The sequence below is a fragment of the Sturnira hondurensis genome, unplaced genomic scaffold, assembly GCF_014824575.4.
Source record: "Sturnira hondurensis isolate 20B ecotype Veracruz unplaced genomic scaffold, ASM1482457v3 Scaffold0004271, whole genome shotgun sequence".
NCBI classification, from domain to species: domain Eukaryota; kingdom Metazoa; phylum Chordata; class Mammalia; order Chiroptera; family Phyllostomidae; genus Sturnira; species Sturnira hondurensis.
Window position 1 is genome coordinate 4732004 of NW_028076902.1, and position 22198 is coordinate 4754201.

Genomic DNA, 22198 nt, shown 5'->3' on the forward strand with positions numbered 1-22198 from the left:
GAATATGAAATGCACAATCAAAATCACTGATCATAAAAATAAATAAAAAATAAAATAAATAAATAATAAATAAATCATCATAAACTTGTTTCAGAAAAAACAAAAACCAACAAACTGTAGAGAGTCAGAGCTACAAAAAAAGTGCACATTTAACATTTTTAAAGAAAAGAAAAAGGGAATAATAGAACTATCTCATATAACCAAGGAGATTTGAGAAAGAACCAAGGAACACTTGTGGAAATGAAAAAAATATAACTGTAATTAAAAATTTGCAGGGTTAAATAGGTTAGAGGCAGTGAGAAGACAGAATTAGTGAAATGAACAGATTTAAAAAATGATCCAGAATTCAACACATAAAGAGATAGAAAATATGAATCAGAGATAAGGAGAACTAGGTAAAGTAAATTAATTCCCTAAAGAGAATAGACAGAATGGGGAAAGTACAATGTTCAAAGAGATAAAAGTTGATAATTCTAGAATGTATGAAAGACACTAATTCTCACATTCAAAAAGCTCAATGAATCTGAACAGCAAAATAAAAAGAAATGTTCAGCTGGACACACTGTAGTATAGTGACATTTGATTAGGATAAAGAGAAAGATAAAGGACCACCAAAGATAAAGAACAATTATCCCAAAGATATTGCGATATCACAATAACAATTATGTTCATATCACAATGAACAATTATCACAAAGATAAAGGACCTTAAACATAACCTGAGAAAAGATGGATGAGCTGCAGAGTAGCAGCCTATCTGATCACACTGACAACTGTTATTTCAGAACAGTGCCAAGAAGACAGTGGAATAATAATAGTAAATACAGAGAAAAAATAACTGTCAGTCTACCCAGCTAACTTTCAAGCATAATAAAATGGTAATTTTGCAGGTAAATGTAAACAAATACTGAGTGCATAGTTATTTTTGGAGTTAAACTGAGGTAAAACAAATTCTAGACATTACAAGTTGAGTCAAGGGAGAAAAATTAGAGCTTGTTCAAAAGTCTCTGAAGTTTACAAAGAGAGTAAAGATTTTATGCTAACTATGCAAATTAAGTTTTTTGGTAAGCACTAAAACATAAAAACTATTTTTTTAAACCTTCTAAACTACAAAGAAAAAAGTGAATGGAAAAATAAAACAGTCATTCAAAAAGAAGACTAAAAAAAAACCAACTCAAAAGGGCAGTAAGGAAACAGAAGTGAGACAAAAACCACAATAAGACGGTATAAACATTAATATATTAGTAAGTTCAATAAACACAGACTGATTTAACTCTCCCAGTAAAAGATAATCAGATAGAAAGAAAAAATTACAGTTTTTAAGATGCAACAGAAAGGTCCAACAAAAAGACAAAGAGTATGTGTCATACAAATACTAACCAGCTGGTGTGGCCTATATATTTTTTTAAAGCATAAATTTAAGATCAATTTAAAATTAAATAAAAACATTATTTGACATAGAGGTCATGACTATAAATAGAAGATTAAATTCTAATTCCAATTCTAATTAAATTATCTTCCAATTCTAAACTTGGAAGATAATTCTAAACTTGTATGTACCTAATAACAAAGCTTTAAAATATACAAAACAAAAATTGACAGAATTACAGGGAGACATTAAAAATAAAAAATTTTAACATCTTAGCATATGAGAGATCAAGCAGAAGGAAAAACAACAGTAAATGAGACAATTCGAACAACATAATTAACAATTCTGGTCTAATAGACACCCAGCAACTGGAAAACATGCAGACTTCCAAGCACTAATGAAACATTTATAAAAACTGACCATATTTTAGGCCATAAAGTATCAACAAATCGTATCAACTTTTTTTAAAAATATATTTTATTGATTATACCATTACAGTTGTTCTATTCCCCCCTTCATTCCCCTCCACCCGCACCCTCCCTCCCCCACCATTCTCCCCCCCTTAGTTTATAACCACGTGTCTCAAGTTTTTTGGATTCTATATTTCCCCCACTATTCTCACCCTCCCCCCTACCTATTTTCTACCTACCATCTATGCTATTTTCTGTGCCTTCTCCCCCCTTCTCCCCCTCCCACTCCCCTGTTTCTAACCCTCCATGTGTTCTTCATTTCTATGGTTCCACTCCTGATCTAGCTGTCCTCTTGGTTTGCTTTTGTTTTAGGTGTGGTTGTTAATAACTGTGTGTTTGCTGTCCTTTCACTGTTCATATTTTTCATCTTCTTTTTCTTATATAAGTCCCTTTAGCATTTCATATAATAAGGGCTTGGTGATGATGAACTCCTTGAACTTGACCTTATCTGAGAAGCACTTTATCTGTCCTTCCATTCTAAATGAAAGTTTTGCTGGATAAAGCAATCTTGGCTGTAGGTCTTTGGATTTCATGACTTGGAATACTTCTTTCCAGCCCCTTCTTGCCTGTAAGGTCTCTTTTGAGAAATCCGCTGACAGTCTGATGGGTACTCCTTTGTAGGTGACTGTCCCCTTATCCCTTGCTGCTTCTAGGATTCTCTCCTTCATTTTGGTCTTGGCTAATGTAATTATGATGTGCCTTGGTGTGTTCCTTCTTGGGTCCAACTTCTTTGGCACTCTCTGAGCTTCCTGGATTTCCTGGAAGTCTATTTCCTTTGCCAGACTGGGGAAGTTCTCCTTTATTATTTGTTCAAATACGTTTTCCACTCGTGGCTGTTTCTTTCCCCCTTCTGGTACCCCTATAATTCGGATGTTGGAACGTTTAAAGATGTCCTGGAGGTTCCTAAGCCTCTCCTCATTTTTTTGAATTCTCATTTCTTCATTCCTTTCTGGTGGGATGTTTTGTTCTTCCTTCTGGTCCATTCCATTGATTTGAGTCCCAGTTTCCTTTCCATCACTATTGGTTTCCTGTGCATCTCCCTTCATTTCAATTAGTTTAGCCTTCATATGTTCCTCTAATTTGTGACTTTGTTCCTCTAATTTGTGACTATAATCTACCAGTTCTGTGAGCATCCTGATAAATAGTGTCCTGAATTGTGCTTCTGAGAGGCTGGCAATTTCTCGGTCGCTTAGAGTTATTGGCTCTGGGACTTTGAGTTCTTCTTGTGCCATCTTTCGGGTTGTTTGTGCCTGTTCCATAGCAGGATCAGAGCCCTAAAGTGTTCACTAGAACAGGGCAACTCAGTCGCTGGGTTGTGACGTTGTACGTGGGGGCGGGGTCAAAGAGGGACAGTGGCTCTCACTGGTATTGCAGGGCAACTAAGTCACTGGGTTGTGACGCTGTATGTGGGGGCGGGGTCAAAGAGGGACTATGGCGTCCTGTCCGCCGCCTCCCGCCACAGCCCTCACCGGTGCCGCAGTTGCTGCCGTCACCGGGCCCACACGTTTTGTCCCACTGCACGCGAGTGTGCCACTGCAGTCAGCCCTCGCCCCCTGGGGCCTGCGTGGTCTGTCTCACTGTGTGCAAATATGCGCCCGCAGTCTGCCCGCACCCCAACTGGTTCCCGTCTGCCTGCACGCCTGGGTCGGGGGCCCTGTCCTGCCCGACCCTGCTCGCTGCTGGCTCCGCCCCTCTTACCGTCCCCATTGAACGGTTAGATGTAGTTGGACTTCCGTATAATTCAATTTTCTGTCCTTTGGTTGTGTCTTTGTTTCTCCAAACCTTTGTTGTATTCAAACTTGGTTGTGGGAGAAGGCACAGTGTTTCCACCTATGCCTCCATCTTGGTGGAAGTCCGTATCAACTTTTTATGAACTATTCACTGACCACAATCCAATTAAAGCAGAAATCAATAATAAGAACAGAGTTAAAAGATGTAAGGAAAAGATGTAAAACAAAAGCTACACCCATATGTAAGGCAAAACAGAAACATGAAAAATAGAAAATACTTAGAACTTAAAAATAAATATTTAGCACTTAAATAATATCCACTACAAAATTATTTTGGAAGCTACAAAGAACCCACATTATCACTGCTTAAAAGCATAAACAACAACAGCAATGTTGTAAATTATATAGTTACTATATAACAAGTTAATTTACATATCAAAAGTGTTTCGGAAACTGAGAAATATAAGTGAAAATGTTCAGTGCTGAAATATTGAAAGGAGGGCAAACCAACCATCTCTCTCAGAAGTTACATGGAATAGCTAAAGAATTATCTTAAATGTTTAAAGGTTAAAGATCCCATTATTTCTTTCCAGTTTAAGAAGTCCCTTAGATCCCTATATCATATATAGAAACTCTTATGGTAAAGTATTAATCATTCATTAGACAAACAGATTCTATCTCGCATAAGCTTAGTAACCACAGTTAACAGTACATTCCTGCGCACACATAGTCCTGTTTTCTCAGTTACAGCATCTGTTCAGTGGTGCACTGGAAATAAATAGCATTCCAAAAACTGCCTACAGTACAAAGGGAATTTTCATTTAAGGTTCCCCTCACTTTTCATGTGTGGGATATTTTTGGAAGCATTTTTTTCATCCCCTGAAAGAGAATTAAGAAAATTCCAACATGCCTTAGTGTCAGCAAGAGCTCTTTTTAGTCCAGGTACCAGAGGATGATTGATGAACCTGTCAAGCCTACAGTAGCGGACAGAGAAACTTGGCAGAAGTTCAGTGTTATTGAAAGAAATTTCAAATACTTATTTCATCTCCTCTATTAACTTTAATCACATTTCCAACATACAGCCAAGAATGAAGCTTTGACAGTGAGCCATAAATTTACACAAGCAAGCATTGTCACTTTTCTCCACCAGCAACACTGAGATAACATGAGAGAGTTGGGTATTTTCTTTCTTGTGCCTTTATTGAAGAGCAATAAAAAATATTTGAAAGATTTATCCATACCTCAATTCACTTGCCATAAATCTCTTGAAATATTACACTTAATTTTGCTTCATTTATGGCAAATAAAAAATCAACTTAATTCCTAAATTAGACTGTTAAATGCAGATTTTTAAAAAGCACAGTGATGACAGAGTTGATACATGTTTCATCATACTACACCTGCTTATAAGAACAGACATTAAACACTAAAAAGGATTTACATTTAACATGGGTCATTTGCCATGTGGGCAAATACTTCTGGCATATTCAGAGCCAGAATCTTTGTAAGGTTCCAGAGGGACTCCTTGGCAGATTTTGCTGATGACTCATTAAACAGTTGAAAGATGTATAGACATTACTTGTCTTACAAAGCTCACATACTGCAAAATAGACACAAAAATGAGGTAAATATTATGGGTAAGATTATGGTTTTTGGAAAGGCTAAAATTCAGCTATATTTTTGGTAAGCTTTTCCTTCTAAGTATGTTTTAAAAGCTGAAAATATCAATTGCTAGAAGGCCACAAAACTTAATGAGTATATCTTGTCATCAGGGAAACACATGCCATTATGGTGCCCTGCACAATCTGTAACCTTTCAGGCCATTCACAGACCAACATGGGCCAGTTTGCCACAACAGAACCTCTCGTGAGTATGATCTCTGTTCCAAGGACAGTTGTTTTTACCTACATTATTCATGGGGTAACATTTCAGACACCCTTCCAATAGCCAAGGAGACTAAATAGGCAACTATTATATCTATTTTATAAGTCACAATAATAAACTAATATTAACCCTATAAAAATGAATTGAATTATTTTTCTAAGAAGTCTATCCTTACAGTTCTGAGATAATCAATAAAAAAGGCCAATTTTGATTAACATAAAGTACATTGATCCCATTTTTCTCCTACTCCTGCCCATTCAAATAATCATATACAGGCACTTAAACTGGAAAGATGTAGCACTCTTCCTCCACTAACCATTTCATTCAGACTCCAGCAGAAATTTCTTTCTTTGGATATGAGTACCACTGAATATATTGCTAAGCTTGAAGCAAAGGCTAAATGGTTTGGTTGGAAGAATTAGTTCTTTGGGGGACGTCAATGTTTTCTTATTAGTCACCATTGTGTTTCAAGTTCTTAAAAGGTTGAAAACTTTGCTAGGTCCTTCTCCATCTCAGCATATTGTTCTTTAAGCCTCTCCATAGCTTTTCTGTGCTCTTCATCCACTCCAGCCTGTTCGTTGTGTTGTTCTTTCATGAAATCATCCCATTGGATTACATGCCGGTTTTCACTAGCTATTAAATGGTCATTATGAATCTGAGAAAAGAAAATTTGAAAGTCACGTAACATTTTCCAGACAACTATTTTTCTATGTAGAAGAGACAAACACAACTTTACCTCTTAATATTTGGTTACTATAGCAATCATCCTGAGAGTCACAATGATAAAATTACATTATAGTTTTAATGTCCAATAAGAACATGACATATTAGAAACATCTCAGGCTAAGTACAACTGAACACAAGTATTTACATTTCTGAAATTTCAAAAATGTCTAGTATCATTACATGACAAAAGTCAAACACAATTCAAGTAATTTTCATACCTCTATTTCTGCTCAGATTCCATTTAACTGCATATAACTTTTAAGTCAAGTTTAAAGAAATATGCCCAAAGAATGATTATTGTAAAAAATTAAAATGCATGTCTTACATAAAATATTTTAGATGCATTAAAAAGAATCATATATTATTAATCACAGGAGGAGAACTCAAGAAATCTCTTCTCATTCAGTTCCATTTCTTAAAGTAAACAAACACCAAAAGCACCTGTTTTGAAACATCTAAGTTCTTCTTGAGATGCTCCTTAATATTTTATATAAGGATGAAAAATTTTTTTTATTTTGAGTACCACAAGATTTAAAAATGTACAAGTAAAAAAGGCATAAATTTAGTGTGATTTCAATTATTATCTTTGAATATGTACAATGAGCTAAAGAGAAAAAGAGGATGAAAAATAACTTTATATCTCTGCCTCAAATAGTCTACATATGTCTTTATAAGTTAAATTTTGATACAAGCAAGTCCTATTAAGCAAACAAGCAAAATGGGATAGAAGCAAACCATAAAAACCTACAAAGCACCTAAAGTCATTACTGATTCCAGGCTCTAATGTAAACAGGACATCTGGTGTGCGTACATATTGGTAACTCAGGTGCTAGAAGATAGCTACTAGCAAAAAGATAAACTTGGGTTTTCATGAAGCCCATAATGTCCTTCCTGCCTTTTTTCTCTCTTATCTGGGACATGATGAGAGACAGAATGAAGAACTGAATAAGCCATCACGCTAGATGAAATGCATACTTATCTACTTCTAAAAACTCCTCATGAGATTACATTATTCTCATCTTACTGATGAAGAAATGAAGGCTGAAGGACACTCAATATACTTCTCCATGTTCATTCAACTACAAAGTTGTAGATTCAAACTTAAGTCTAACACCTATGCCTTTTCTATCACAAAGTGTGAATCAACTTTGTCCAGAGGTTTTTATACATGTAGCTAAAAGTCCCTTTCACTAGACCAAATAAATAAATAAATGGGCTATTATTACAGGACTGTTCTCTGCCAATCTCATCTGAAGTTCCTCAGCACAGAGGCTTTTCAAGTAAAAAGAGGCTCAGGTTCTGAAGTTTGATTCACAGTAAAACGTTCCCCTAAAATGTGCTAAAATATGTCCCACAGACCACTGGAATCTAAACAGGCATTACAGTAGCAGCAGAAGAAAGAGTATTAACAAGGTTTTTGCAGATCCAATAAATTTGGGAAACAGGCTAAGCAAAATTCAAAACATTACTTTTTAACTCTTTAGCCTTATGGATTGTACGTCTCCAGAAGATGAATAAAACATGAAGAGTTCATTAAACTCTTTTCATGGGACTTTTACAAAAACTATTATAAGAGAAAAGCCATTAGACTAAAAAGAAAGGAAAAATGCAAATAAACTTCCTCAAAATGGTATTTTCCTTTAGCTGTAAATTAACATTCAAGCTCAGATGTTGTTTACCAGAACACTCTTTTCTTTTTATTCGAAACACTGTCATTAGCTCAGCTGACCCTGTGGTTCAGACCACTCGGTGACAGCCACGGTCCCACTCCCCACCATGCAGCACGTTCTCCAGTGCAGCTCAATGGGGAAAAATAAGATGTGGGAGGCACATAGACCTTACTTCAGATTCTGGTTCACCTATTACCAGTGGTATGATCCTGAGCAAGGTTTCTGTAACTTTAAAATGAGGAAAATAATGCTTTATATTTTAAAATAATATTTATGAAAACCAAAGGTAACACATGTCAAGTTCCTAACTCAGTGCCTATGGTACTTAACAAAAGGTCAATATTTTTATTATACAAAATCACAAGCAAAGAATGTGGCAGACATATCAAACTCTTTTTTATACTCCTCAACTTAAGCTTTTTGTTCTTTAATACCAGTAATTTAATTTCAGCAATAGATCCTTATAATGATTCAAACAACAGAAGCAACTCAAATAAAAGTAATAGTTCCCCCCTCCCATTTCAATTTCAAAACACATGTTCATTTCAAAAGTAAATTCCCAGTAGCTCAGAATCACTTCATCTTTCTTCGGATGCTCAGCCCCTCCAACCTCTGGGTAATTAAATATTTGTGCACTTTAAACAATAATAGCAAAGTAACTGCTGAAATAAAACCCAAAAAGTTCAAATCTATCCTACTACATTGCCATTTTTTGTACTTAAATTTGTATATCTTTTTATTTGTATTTAAAATTTTTATCCTGTGGAGACATTGAGAGCCACAATTGTTTCCAAAGAAACAAAGACAGTATTGCAATTTTTGGAATTTATTACAAAAATGTGACTTTTATGAATCTCATCTAGATTTATTACTATGTTTAAAACTCTTCCAAACAATGTATCTATTGCTTCATGTGAAATTACTTTTCCAAATTCATACTATAATGTATTTTCAGCCCTGGCTGGTGTAGCTCAGTGGATTGAGCACGGGCCTGCAAACTAAAGGATTGTGGTTCGATTCCCAGTCAGGGCACATGCCTGGGTTGCAGGTCAGTTCCCAGCAGGGGACGCACAAGAAGCAACCATACATTGATATTTCTCTCCCTCTCTCCTTCCCTTCCCCTCTAAAGATAAAAAAATAATAATAATAGTAATAAAATGTATTTTCAATCAACTATGAGTCATGACAGATTGATACATCTAATATATTATTTTAAATTGAATATGCAAAGATCAAATTTGATGAGGTCATTAATAAATGTATGTAAAAATCAAAAGCAAACTATAACATTATTATCATTACTGAAACAGACCAATATGTATGTAGATATGCCTTTTCCTCCTTTTGACAAAAATGGTATGAATGTACTTAAGATTATTAATCTCTTACTTTTTCCTTTTGGTGTTATAGTACTTTTTAAGTTTTTATTTTTTAATGGTATGATTATGTACGTACACTAAGTTTAAAAACACTATCTGCATTTTTCATTACTATTTGGCATCAGGATTATTATTAGAAATAATTTTATCTGCAAGGGATTTAAAATGATGTATTCTAAATGCCAAATATGATAGGTACACTGCCCCTATGGACATAGGGGCACACAGTGCCACACAGTGAAAGTGTGAAAGTGTGACCTTTCCAAGGTCACACAGTGAAAGAGAGGTAGAATCAAGAGTAAAAATCCAGTTTCTGCTCTTTTTTTGTTATATAATGTTGTTTAAACCAAACATTTAGTCTTGAGGATTGGCACTGTTTTTAAAATGACAAAAATTAGTAAGTATTTCATATTTCAATTTCAAAAGTAATTAAGAGCTTTAAAAAAACACAACATGAACCACTTAGGGATTTATACATGGGACTTTAAAAACAAAAGTGCAAATAACTTTGGTCTAGTTTTTGTTTCTTCTAGCAAGCAATTTTACAAAAGTGTGATATTAAAAATCAAGTCATACAAATACCAGATGACTTTACTGGTGAATTCTACCAAACATTTAAAGAATTAACACTAATGTTTTTCAAACTATTCCCTCTGCAAAAAATTAAACAGGATGGAAGACTTAACTCATTCTATGAGGCCAGCACTGTGCTAATACCAACTGACACAAAAATCCTCAACCACAAACTAGCAAACTGAATTCAACAGCATAGTAAAAGGATCAAACACCATAATTAAATGGGATTTGTTCCTGGAATGCAAGGATGGTTCAACACATGAGAATCAATGGACAAAACACACCACAACAACAGAATGAAGGGGAAAAAACCACATAATCATCTCAACTGATGCCGAAAACACATTTAACAAATTCAATATCCTGCATGATAAAAACAACCCACAAACTAATTATAGTACAAAATGATCTCAACATAACTCAACATAGTAAAGGCAATATGTGAAAAACTCATAGTTAGTATCATATCTGAGGGTAAAAAACTGAAAGTTTTCCCTCCAGTATCAAGAAAATAAGGATTCTGCTTTTATATTCAACATAGTACTGGAAGTCCAAGCCAGAGAGAGCTGTCAGGCAAGAAAATGAAAGGCAATTGAAATGGAAAGAAAGAAGTGAAATTATCTGTATTTACAGACAATATGGTCTGCATGTCAAAAACCATAAGATTCCATAGAAAACTGCTAGAAATAATAAACAAATTGAGCAAATTTGCAGGATACAAAATCAACACTCAGAATCAGTTGCAGTTTCTATACACTAACAAAGAACAATCAAAAAAGGAAATTAAGAAAATAATTCCATTTACAATAGCATTGAAAAATAAAATACTTAGGAATAAATTAATCAAGAAGGCAAGAAGACTTGTACACTAAAAACTACAAAACACTGTTGAAAAAAATTAAAGACACAAACCACTGGAAGATAGCTCATGTTCATGGACTAGAAAATTTAATTTTATTAAGATGTCAATACTATCCAAAGTGATCTATAGTATGATGAAATCCTTATTAAAATCCCAGTGGTGAACTTTGCAAAACCAAAAGAATTCATCCTAAAATATATATAAAATTTCAAATGATATCAAATAGTCAAAACAAAAATAGTTTTGACAAAGAAGAATGAAGTCAGATGTCTCATACTGTATTGATCCTATGTTCGTGATGGTTTTACATCTGGGGCCTTGCTGACCCTGGAAAAACTGTCCCTCCCAGAGCTAGCCTATTCCTACATGGAGTCAACAACTTCCCTGTGACCATACACACCTTTTATACGCAAGCCAACCAACCCAAAGTCTATACCTCAACAACTACAGGCAGCCCCTATGTCCCAGAGCTTGAGGAAATTATTCAGACTACACAATCCTAGACCTGATTATCCTGCTTCACATGTTACTTAAAAGCTCTTGCCCATGTTTTCCTCTTTCACTCTGCCTGACAAACGGTAGTACTTTCCTGTATGGGTACAAAAGATGCACATTTTCTTTACTACTATCTCTGTTTGGTTGAATATGGCTTCAAAAGTTGGTGCTTGTGTATGGAACAGAAGTTTAAATTATTCACACATATTAACAAGCTCATCTCCCTTAATGGCCCATTTTTTAGAGTTAATGAATTTTATGAGCTAATTGTATTTTCCTTACACTACTCTTATTGCTAGCACCCAAAATGCAACTTTATATTAGTGGGTCATTTTCAAAACATATGTCAAATAACTAGGGAATGTGCATTTATTGTTCTTCTGAATGTACTTTTAGACATCAATTGTGGGAAATGTGATTTGTATGAATGACGTTTATCATAATTTACTTCCCACAGAATTCCACAAATTGTCTTGACATAAAAGAATTAATGATTAATGGCAAGAGTCTATTTTATTCCATTACTACTCCCATCTTTCTTTGTTCTGAGAGCCATTCAAGTACACAAAATGTAGCCAACAGTATAACTAAGGGCAACCATTAACATTAGATTGCAAAATGCAACTAGAGGTCAATTTTGCTTTGTATATTTCCTAGATGAGAAATTAACCTTTATCTCTATGTCTTTTATATATGTTAGTCTCAAACCCTTGCCACGTCAAAGTTTTAGCAAACAGATATGACAGAAAAAAAGAATCCTTAAAGATCTGTATTTCAGATGTTTTGCTAAGTAAACACTGAAAAAGAAATAAAGACTAAAGGTTTATTGCCTTGGAAGAATATAAAGAATTTTTTACTTTTCTCCGAGCTATGTCTGAAAAATGCATTTTTTGTGTGTGAATTTCAGCTGGTTAATTTTATGAAATTATTTTGAGAAAAGAAATACTCACAGTGGCTATTATGCATGTAGGTTTCATAGACTCCATACCAGTTCCTAGTGAAACTACATTTTAGTACACTCTAAAATAGTACTTTAAGGTGTATTCCATAAAAAGATAGCACAGTAACATTCTCTAACATGATATCTATAAGAAATATAAGACTAAAATATTCTAAGGAATTTATTACTTATTGAAGCCACTTCTTTTAAAACCATAGGATAATATCTTTTAATTCAGAAAACCATAAATAACAGGATTTTCAAGGGCTTCACCAACTCTAATAGACCACAGCAGAGTTCTTATCCACAAAGTGATTGATTGCCTGCATTTTAAACAAATGATTTAGCTGGTAGGGAAAAAGTGCCACCTTACATTTGGAGAGTGATATACAATTTGCAAAGTCATTTCCCATAAACTATATAGTACAATACATTAGGTTAAGTAGAATATTAATCCATCAGGTTAAGTAGAACAAGTATTTATTTTGCAGATGAGGAACCTGAAGCTCAAGGCATTGTCCAAGAACATACAGCTAACTAATAAAGGAAATAGCCAGAAATAGAAGACAACATAATTATTTTTTTTACCTAATCTGGTCATTTTCCTACTTTTATATGGTTAATACACAAATATGAAAAAAGTTCTAAGTGCCCAGAGGAAATATTATTCTAATTATAATTTAATTTTAGGTTAGTTCTGCTCAAGGATGTAAAAAATCGCCATTTTATTGGAATTATAACTATTTTGATGATGACTTTGAAAAACGAATGTGTGAGAGCATATTCACATGAATCTGCTTAAGTCACGCAACAACATGTTAGAGAGGCATGGGTATCCTGTACAGGATACCCTGTTTAAGTTTTTATTTTGAAAGTCAAGATAATTGTGTATATTATAGCCAGTAACAGCCAGTACAACCAGTGTCCCTACAAAAAAAAGCTTTCTGCTTGTCAAACACAGAAATGTTCCTGGTGCCTTCAGCAACAATTTGTTTAATATAGCAATCAACATTCTCCACAATCATCTTCAGATATACATCTTTAGATATTCCACATCCCAACTCCAGACTAATTAACTTCTCACATCCTTTGTTTTTACTTACACAATACCGCTCACCAATAATATCTTTCTTCCCAACTTTTATCAATTGAATTTTAACTCACTGATCAACGTAGGGCTCGAAAGTTACCATTTCCTAATAAATTATTCCTTTTGCCAAGATCCTATGAAGTTCTTTGTAACTTCACCACAGCTCTTATTTTACTCTATATTATATTAGTGCTAGTGGTTTGGGACCCCTAGACTTTTACCTTCTGAGTATATAAACTGCCTTGAACTAAAAAAAAACTAAAATCTTTCACTCCCCAGTTACATCTAGTAAAGTAGAGGACTTAAAAAAATCTGCCTGGCCAGGAATGACCCATTGAAGCCCCTGTGCCTGCCTTGACAGTGTTCTTTAGACACTGTGCAAACACTTCACCCTCACACAGATTCTCCTGCCTATGGCTTTGCCTTGTCCTTCTATCTCCGTGTTCAGCAATGGCCCTGCTTCCTGACCTGACCTGCTAGAAACAATCCTACTCGTCTTGGGCAGTCCTCCCACCTGGCTTAAATGTCAAGTCCTTTCAGTAGGCTTGATTCATTAATTTGTTCAACATTTAAACTTTTTATCAATATTTAAAATGGAGCAGAAGGTGCAGAAATTTAAACTCTGGCAAGGTTTATTCCATTGTATTTTTATACAGTGCCAAATCTGAACCATTATTATGGATTAACCAAAGACATTCCAGAGAAATGGAATGTCTCAATGTAACACTCACTGATGCACGCACATGCAAAAAGGTAACACTCACTGATGCACGCACATGCAAAAAGGTGTATATTTCAGAATGACAGTATTTTCAACATTTCTTAATAAGTGTATCTATATTAGCTTAAGGCAATAAATAAGTTATATAAGTACTTCATAATTATATGTGAAAACACAGAATTATTATAGGAACTTAAATTCTTGTGCCATTTTTCCACATCTGAATTTAGTTAAGATATAATTTAAATAAGCAAAGCACTACTTCGCAAGTGATTCACACGATCTATGACTATTCATTAAATAACCCATCCACAGGCATGAATGCTTCCTTTTCTAGAAGAAATATACATAACATATTCAACACTTCAGGCATGAAGGAAAGATTTAGATTTCCAATCTGGTGGGTATTTTTTGTTCCACGTAAAAGTCCTATTCTTTCTCCTCCACAAGATAAATACCACTTTCAAGGGAAAGATGTAAATGTTGAAAAGGTAAAAAAAGAAAAGAAAAAAAGAGGTCTGTAATTTGTATTATAAAAATATGGATGGTGTAATAATATGCCCATTCCCCTTCCATACATCTTAAATTATCCATTTTTAAATCTTTTAAAACTACTGCATAAAAAAGCAAATTAAGAAAATTTCCTTTTATACAAAGCAACTGCTAATAATAGGATGATAATAAAAGCCCTGGAGTTATATACTCCAAAATCCATACGATCTTACCTGTTTTCGTTCCTGCTCCCTCTGCTGGAGTCTACAGACTGCGTGGGTAACTGCTTGCACTGAAATAAAACAGAGAATGGGTTTTCAATCAGTGGCCCTTGTTCAAGGAAAGAATTACCTGAAAAAAAAAACCACTTGGATTGTTTTATGTCTCAAAAAGCTATGCAGAAAAACTGGTATTATTTTGGTTGTAGTAGGGTGGCAAGAAAAAAAAGGGAAGTTCTGCCAATATATTCAGTATGTCATAATTAGAACTACCATCACTCTTGAGCTTTGAGTTGCAAGCCAAAGGCATTAAAGTACTAATTCCAATGACAAGTTGTCAACAATGACCTCAGAATTCTCTAAAGAGATATAAAACATTATAAAACACCTGATAAAATTACCACATTTTGATTGACTATGCCATTCTAGTGTATTTCCAATTCACGGGCCCCCCTCTCACTTTGTCTCATTCATACCACTGCTCTCTTGTAGGCAGTACCTGATACCTAGACTGCTGTAACACTTTCTACTATTCTTACCTTGGCTCTCTTGTCTTCTAATTCATCCTGGCTGTCACTGCCAGATTCAGATTTCTCTGGACTGTTTTCATTCAGTCATTTCCCTTTCTAATGGATCAAAACTCTTAGAAATTATTATCATATTTATTTACTGAGTATCACTACATGTCAAGACCTGTGCTAAGAACTTTCCACATACTACTCCTCTTAATTCCACTTTCCTATTTAGGAGAGGATCACTGTCACATTTTACAATTTTGGCATCTGTAAAAAAACAGGTATAAAGAGGTGAGTGTTACTCAAGGAGGTAATGTGACTAATAAAAAAAGCAGGATTTAAAATCAGATCTCTGACTCTAAAGACCTGACTCTTTATCCTCAATACTCTACTTCTCTCATGATTTCAATAAAGCTGGTTTTAATCCATCAATTATCCAAACCTCTTAATTTACTGAATCTATTGTATTCATATACACAAGTGTTTTCACTTACTTCACTGTGTAGTGTGCAGGCCAAGAGCCAGACTTAGTATCGTAAAATCCACAGCTAAGCACTTACTAGTGGTATAATTGATCCTGGGCATGTTTGCTTACTTAGTCTTTCATTCATTTGCTAAGTATTTATTGAGCATTTGCTTTTTGCTAGGTGCTGGTATTGCTACGGCTGATAATTTTGCAGCACCTTAAATCCTCATTTGTAAAATGAACATAACAACTAGTAAGAGGATTTCATAACTGACATGAGAATTAAATGAGGTAACACAGTTGATATTAAAATATTTAAATACTAGTCACAGTCATTTAGGGTGGTTTTTCATACACAGTAAGCAAAGTAATAGATCAGTACATAACATTCTATTTAAAATTACTACTGGCAGCTGTGATCCTGACACTTCTTACCAAAATACATACTTTTTCATTTGTCTGTATAAGGCATGTGTGGAATTAATGGCATGAGTAACACTGAGTTATGTAAGCAGCCAAGAAATGTTATTGTTCTATTATTAAAACTATTATCCTACTCACTGTACCATCTCTACTGAAAGTGCTTTCCTTATTCTTTTCTTCTAATGAAAATATTTTGTTTCAAAAGCCCAGGTCAAAGTTTACTACCTTCATAAAATCCTCCCAGACTAATCCTTTTCCTGTAAGAATCTTCTCTTATTTGGTATGTAGTACCCTACTACTTTGTCTTCATCTGCTTAACCAGAGGTTTACCTAGCTGGTTCACAATTATGCCTGCCTAGCCCACCTCGATCTGGATCCAGCTAGGTCACAGTTCTATAACAGGGCAGGGACTGGAATTTCTCTTCCAGAAAAATGTCAGGGCTTGCCCTGTGAAAATATGGTAAAGAGGAGGGTTCTGCTTCCAAAGAGTCATATTTTTATCAAGTTGTATCAAAGACAGTATTTTAGTACTGAAAATTAGGTTCCCAATCATTGTTTGTTCTAACAGGAAAGATGGAAACAAAACAAAATAGGAGTTGATTAGATCTGCCTTCTTTCTGTGGCATATTAATATTACATCATCTTTCCTGAGCAGTGGTTTTTATCATTTCCTGGTTGGGTTTTTTTTTTCAAGTTCTGAACATAACTTTAGGAAAAATCCTTTTTGTAGTCTTTAGGCACTTCATTATTTTCAGGTTTTTCTTAGCTTAATCTAACAAGAGTTATAGGACTATGACATTTATTTTGTCACTTTTTATGTACTTTAAAAATTTGATTAGAACACATCTGAAGAAGTCACGCTTTTGTTCACTATCAGGATTGCCTTGGTGCTCAGGCAAAATACCCATTTTTAGAAAATTCAGTTCTTTTGAAGTAATTTACTTTTTAACTCTTTAGTCATGCAATAAAAAAGATTTTAATTTCTGAATTTAATAAAATCTGCTTTTCCACAGTCTAAGAAAATCACTTGACTAGAGCAAACATTCCTTTTCTTCACAATTACAAACTCGAACAGGAAAAGGCCCATTTATCTGAACCTTCCTAACACATCCACAGGACTTACTGGTCAATAGAAAGCAGTTTCCCCTGTTGTCACAGTGCTTTTAAGATACTGTAACTGACTTTAAGAAGTCAAGAATTTATCAAATTATTTTCTCTCAACCAAAGGATTATTCAAGGACATTAGCATCACATACAGTAATTGTGCTATATACAATAGTTAACAATGTCCCAACTGTCTTCACATGAAAGAAATTCATCCTGTCATGGTGTGTATACGTAAACTTCAAATAAGAAAAAAATTCTGCTTCAGTATTAGGAGCAGAGGGTGGCTGAATTCTCATTCATTCATTTCAATACACAAGTAATTATTTAGTGGCTACAATGTGCCAGCCACGACCATTCTAGGTGCCAGGGATACTGCAGAGAACTAGTCCCTGAGCTCATAAAACTTTTATTTTAGTTGGGGAGACAGCACATAGATAAATATTTAGCATGTCAGAGGGTGATGAAGAAAAACGAAGCAAGGTAGGGAGGCCAGAGAATGCCAGAGTAAGGGGAGATGAATGTTAAAAGTGGCTGAGTCACGTCTCACTGTTGACATCTGAGCAGAGATGAATAGGAAATGAGAATGTACAGGAATCTGAGAAAAGAGTATTCCAGAGGGAGTGACAAGTACAAAGGTCCTAAGGCGGGAATGTGCTTGGCACACTGGAGGTCGAATAAGGAGTCCAGAGTAGCTAGAACAGAGTGAGGGAGAAGGAAAATGATAGAAAATAAAAGTCACTGAGCCATAAAGATTTGTTAATAAAATACATGTGAGGGGAGGAAGAGGGAAAGAGGGAAAGAGGAGAGGAGATGAAGAGGGAAAAAGAGAGGAGAGAGGGGATGGGAGGGGAAGAGGGGGCAGAGAGTAGGAAAGAGTGAAAGAGGGAAGGAGACAGGTGAAGAAGAGGAAGTGGGAGAGAGAGAATACTCCAGAAAAAGAGAGATGGGAGGGGGGAGGGGAGAGAGAGAGAGGAGTTCAGGATTTTCAGCCTGAGCAGCTAGGAAATGGTGATGCGATTATTCAAATGGGATAAAATGAGGCAAAAGCAGAACTGATGGAAGAATTCAAGTTTGGTCCTGATGTTATACTGAGATGCTTATTAGACACCTAAGCTGACTAAGCCATTGGATGTAAAAGTCTAGAATTCTAGAGAGGGGTCTAGGGTGAAAACATGAATGTGGAATTAATGACTAGCATAGAGATAATATTTAAAGCTGTGATTCTATGTGAGATCACCAAGCAAGGTAGTACAGACAGAAAAGATGTCCCAGAACCAAGCCTTGGGGTATAATATGCTTAGGGTACCCCAATGTTAAAAGTCCAGAAAAGATGCAGAAACTAACAAAGCAGAATGAGAAGGCAGAATATGAGTTGTAGGGGAAAATCCAAGAGAAAGTGATGTCTCCATAGAAAAAATAGACTTTTATTATTACCTTCTCAAAAATGCACAGTTGAAAGAGCTTGACCTTTGGAGAAGGAGAACTAGATTTACATGAATGTTCCTCCAATTATTGTTGGAGAACATGGATGCTAAACCACTATAAATTTCAGCTTCTAGTGACTTCTGGTCAAGACGGAGGTGTAGGTATACACCCAGAATCAGAGCTGACTTCCATACAGCTCTTCCATCAGAGCTGTACGGAAGTCCTACAACCAAGGATTTAAAGAAGCCACATTCATCCAGGTGGGTAAGAGGGGCAGAGATGTACAGAGATGTGGTGTGGTGTGGAGAGGCAATAGTGGAATAGGGGGGGTCCCACATCAGGAGGGGTATCTTGGGAGTGAACGATCCCAACCCCAGGCCAGGGCACAGAGCCCAGTGTTCTAGCACCAGGAAGATAAATCCTTGTATCTTCTGGCTGTAAAAATCAGTGGGGGCTGCAGCTGAGGAAGAAATGGCCGGATTTTCAGGAGACTCCATTTAAGGGCCCACACTGACTTCAAACATATGGAAACCCAACCCCTCTGGAATTCAGCACCAGGGCAACAGGTAGAAGGGTACCAGTCACACTGGGTGAGTGCTGGGAAAACCTACAGAAGCCAGGCAGCAGCACTGACCCCTCTCTGAGCCCTTACCCACACAGAACCACAATGCAGTGAAGTGAGTTGCTCGCCCTAGCAATTACCTAAGGCTTTGCCCTGCAAAATTTACAGGTGCCTTTTCTGTGACAGTCTACTAAGACAGGGAGTCAAACAGCTCTACCTCATACACAGAAACAAATACAGGGAAGCAGCCATTTAGGAGACAAAGAAATATGGCCCAAATGAAAGAAGAGAACAAAAACACAGAAAAAGAACTAAGCAAAAGAGAGATAACCAACCTATCAGATGTGTAGTTCAAAAACACTGGTGAATAGGAAGGATGCTCACAGAACTCACTGAGTATGGCAAAAAAAATATATAAAAGACCCAGGAAGAAATGAAAGCTAAACTAGGTGAAATAAAGAAAAGTCTACAAGGAACCAACAATAGAGGAGATGAAGCCAGGATTTAAATCAGCGATTTGGAACATAAGGAAGAAATAAGATTCAACCAGAACAGCAAGAAGAAAAAAGAATGGGGGAAAAAAAAAACAAGGATAGTATAAGGTGCCTCTGGGATGTCTCCAAAAAGTACCAACATCCAGATCACATGGATGCCAGAGTAGAAGAGGAAGAACAAGAAATTGAAAACTTTATTGAAAAAATAATGAAAGAAAACTTCCCTAATTTGGTGAAGTAATAGACAAACAAGTGCAAGGGAGAATAGAGTGTCCCAAAGAAGTTAGACCCAAAGAGGCCCACACCAAGATAAATCATAATTAAAATGCCAAAGGTTAAAAATAAGGAGAGAATTTTAAAAGCAGCAAGAGAAAAGTAGAGAGTTACTGATGAAGGAGTTCCCATAAGACTGACAGTTGATTTCTCAAAAGAAACTTTATAGGCAAGAAGGGACTGGCAAGAAGTATTCAAAATGATAAGCAAGGGCCTACAACCTAGATTTCTCTATCCAGCAAAGCTATCATTTAGAATGGAAGGGCAGATAAAGTGCTTCCTAGATAAGGAGAAGCATAAGGAGTTCATCATTACCAAACCATTATTACATGAAATGTTAAAGGGACTTACTTAAGAAAAAAGATCAAAACTATGAACAATAAAATGGCAACAAATTCACAACTATCAACAACTGAATCTAAAAGAACAATCTAAGCAAACAACAAGAATAGGAACAGAATCATAGACATGGAGATCATTAGGAGGGTTATCAGCTAGGAGGAGGAGAGTGGGGGGAAAGGTGCAGAGATTAAGAAGCATAACTGGTAGGTACAAAATAGACAGGGGGGATGTTAAGGATAGTATAGGAAATGGAGAAGCCAAAGAACTTACATGCATGACCCATGGACTTGTACTAAGGGGGTGGATTGCTGGAGGGAATGAGGGTACTGAGTGGAGGAAGACAAAGGGGGAAAAATTGGTACAACTGTAATAGCATAATCAATAAAATATATTTAAAAAATTTTGGTTTCTATGAAGTGGGAAAGATGATAATATTTATTTTATAGAGTTATAATACTCACTGAATCAGATATAGGTAAAAATTCTAACTAATAAAGCATTATAAACTAGTATTTTAAACCATGAATTCTGCACTGGCTGGTGTGGCTCAGTGGATTGAGTACCAGCCTGTGAACCGAAGGGTCGCTGGTTCAATTCCTAGTCAGGCCCAGTGAACATGCCTGGGTTGCAAGCAAGGTCCCCAGTAAGGGGCAGGTAAGAGGCAATCAACCACACATTGATGTTTCCCTTCCTTTCTCCTTCCCTTCCCCTCTCTCTAAAAATAAATAAATAAAAGAACAAAAAAATCATGAATCCTTAAAGATTTCTAGGTAAAAAGAGCGTAGCAAAATCCAACACATTTAGCCCCTTAAATACCTCACAAACTACGTAAAAACTATAAAAGAGCCCTGACTGGTGTAGCTCAGTGGATTGAGCACTGGCCTGCGAACCAGAGTACCGTGGTTGATTCCCAGTCAGGGCACATGCCTGGGTTGCAGGCCGGTTCTGGGTGGGGGATGCATGAGAGGCAACCATGCATTGATGTTTCTCTCCCTCTCTCCTTCCCTTCCCCCCTAAAGATAAATAAATAAAATATTTTTAAACAACTCTAAAAGAAAAGGAATGGGGGGGGGAATCTCCATCCTTTACTAAACGAAGAAGTATTATAATTGCATACTATAAACTTTGAAACCTGGTGCCCAAGAATAGGAACACAGATTCCAATTAAGAACTGAGATACTAACCCCACCATAAGTACTCAATCTCCTAAAGTTAGAGAAGGAAAATGAGTTGACGAAACTCTTAGAAGTATAATATGCTTTCATTTACAGAGAAACCCAAACAGGTGGTAAAGGGGGAAGGAACAAATATGTGAAAAGCAGATGAGACAGACAAAGCATGCATTCTTTTTTTTTTTTTTTAATATTTTATTTATTTATCTTTAGAGGGGAAGGGAAGGAGAGAGGAAGGAAACATCAATGTATGGTTGCTTCTTGTGCATCTCCTGCTGGGAACTGGCCCCTGCCGGGAACTGGCCTGCAACCCAAGCATGTGCCCTGACTGGGAATCGAACCGCGATCGTCTGGTTCTTAGGCCCGCGCTCAATCCACTGAGCTACACCAGCCAGGGCTTCTGAAAGAAAACCTAATAAAGTTCTCCACTTTATAATACAAAAAAAATAAAAACCAACTGAATTTATTTAAAGACAACAAACATACAGCATGAAATGAAAATGAGATGGTAAAGCTAAGGAAACTGAGAACTAGAACAATCTCATTACAGATCTAATCAATTAATTAACNAGGAGAGAGGAAGGAAACATCAATGTATGGTTGCTTCTGGTGCATCCCCTGCAGGGAACTGACCCCTGCTGGGAACTGGCCTGCAACCCAAGCATGTGCCCTGACTGGGAATCGAACCGCGATCGTCTGGTTCGCAGGCCCGCGCTCAATCCACTGAGCTACACCAGCCAGGGCTCAAAGCATACATTCTGAAAGAAAACCTAATAAAGTTCTCCACTTTATAATACA

The 22198-nt window shown here is 36.0% G+C and overlaps 1 protein-coding gene across 1 annotated transcript in view; it reads right to left on the reverse strand.

Moving 5' to 3' along the window:
* Positions 1-4607: 4607 nt before the first annotated feature.
* The window catches only part of BLOC1S5 (biogenesis of lysosomal organelles complex 1 subunit 5), a 44096-nt gene continuing 26505 nt past the window's right edge, over positions 4608-22198 (reverse strand). The window contains exons 4-5 of the mRNA XM_037045382.1: positions 14637-14695; positions 4608-6107 (exon numbers count right to left, since the gene is read on the reverse strand). Of these exons, the coding sequence (XP_036901277.1) occupies positions 5928-6107; positions 14637-14695 (239 nt within the window). The 3' untranslated portion in view covers positions 4608-5927. The remainder of the gene's footprint in view (positions 6108-14636; positions 14696-22198) is intronic.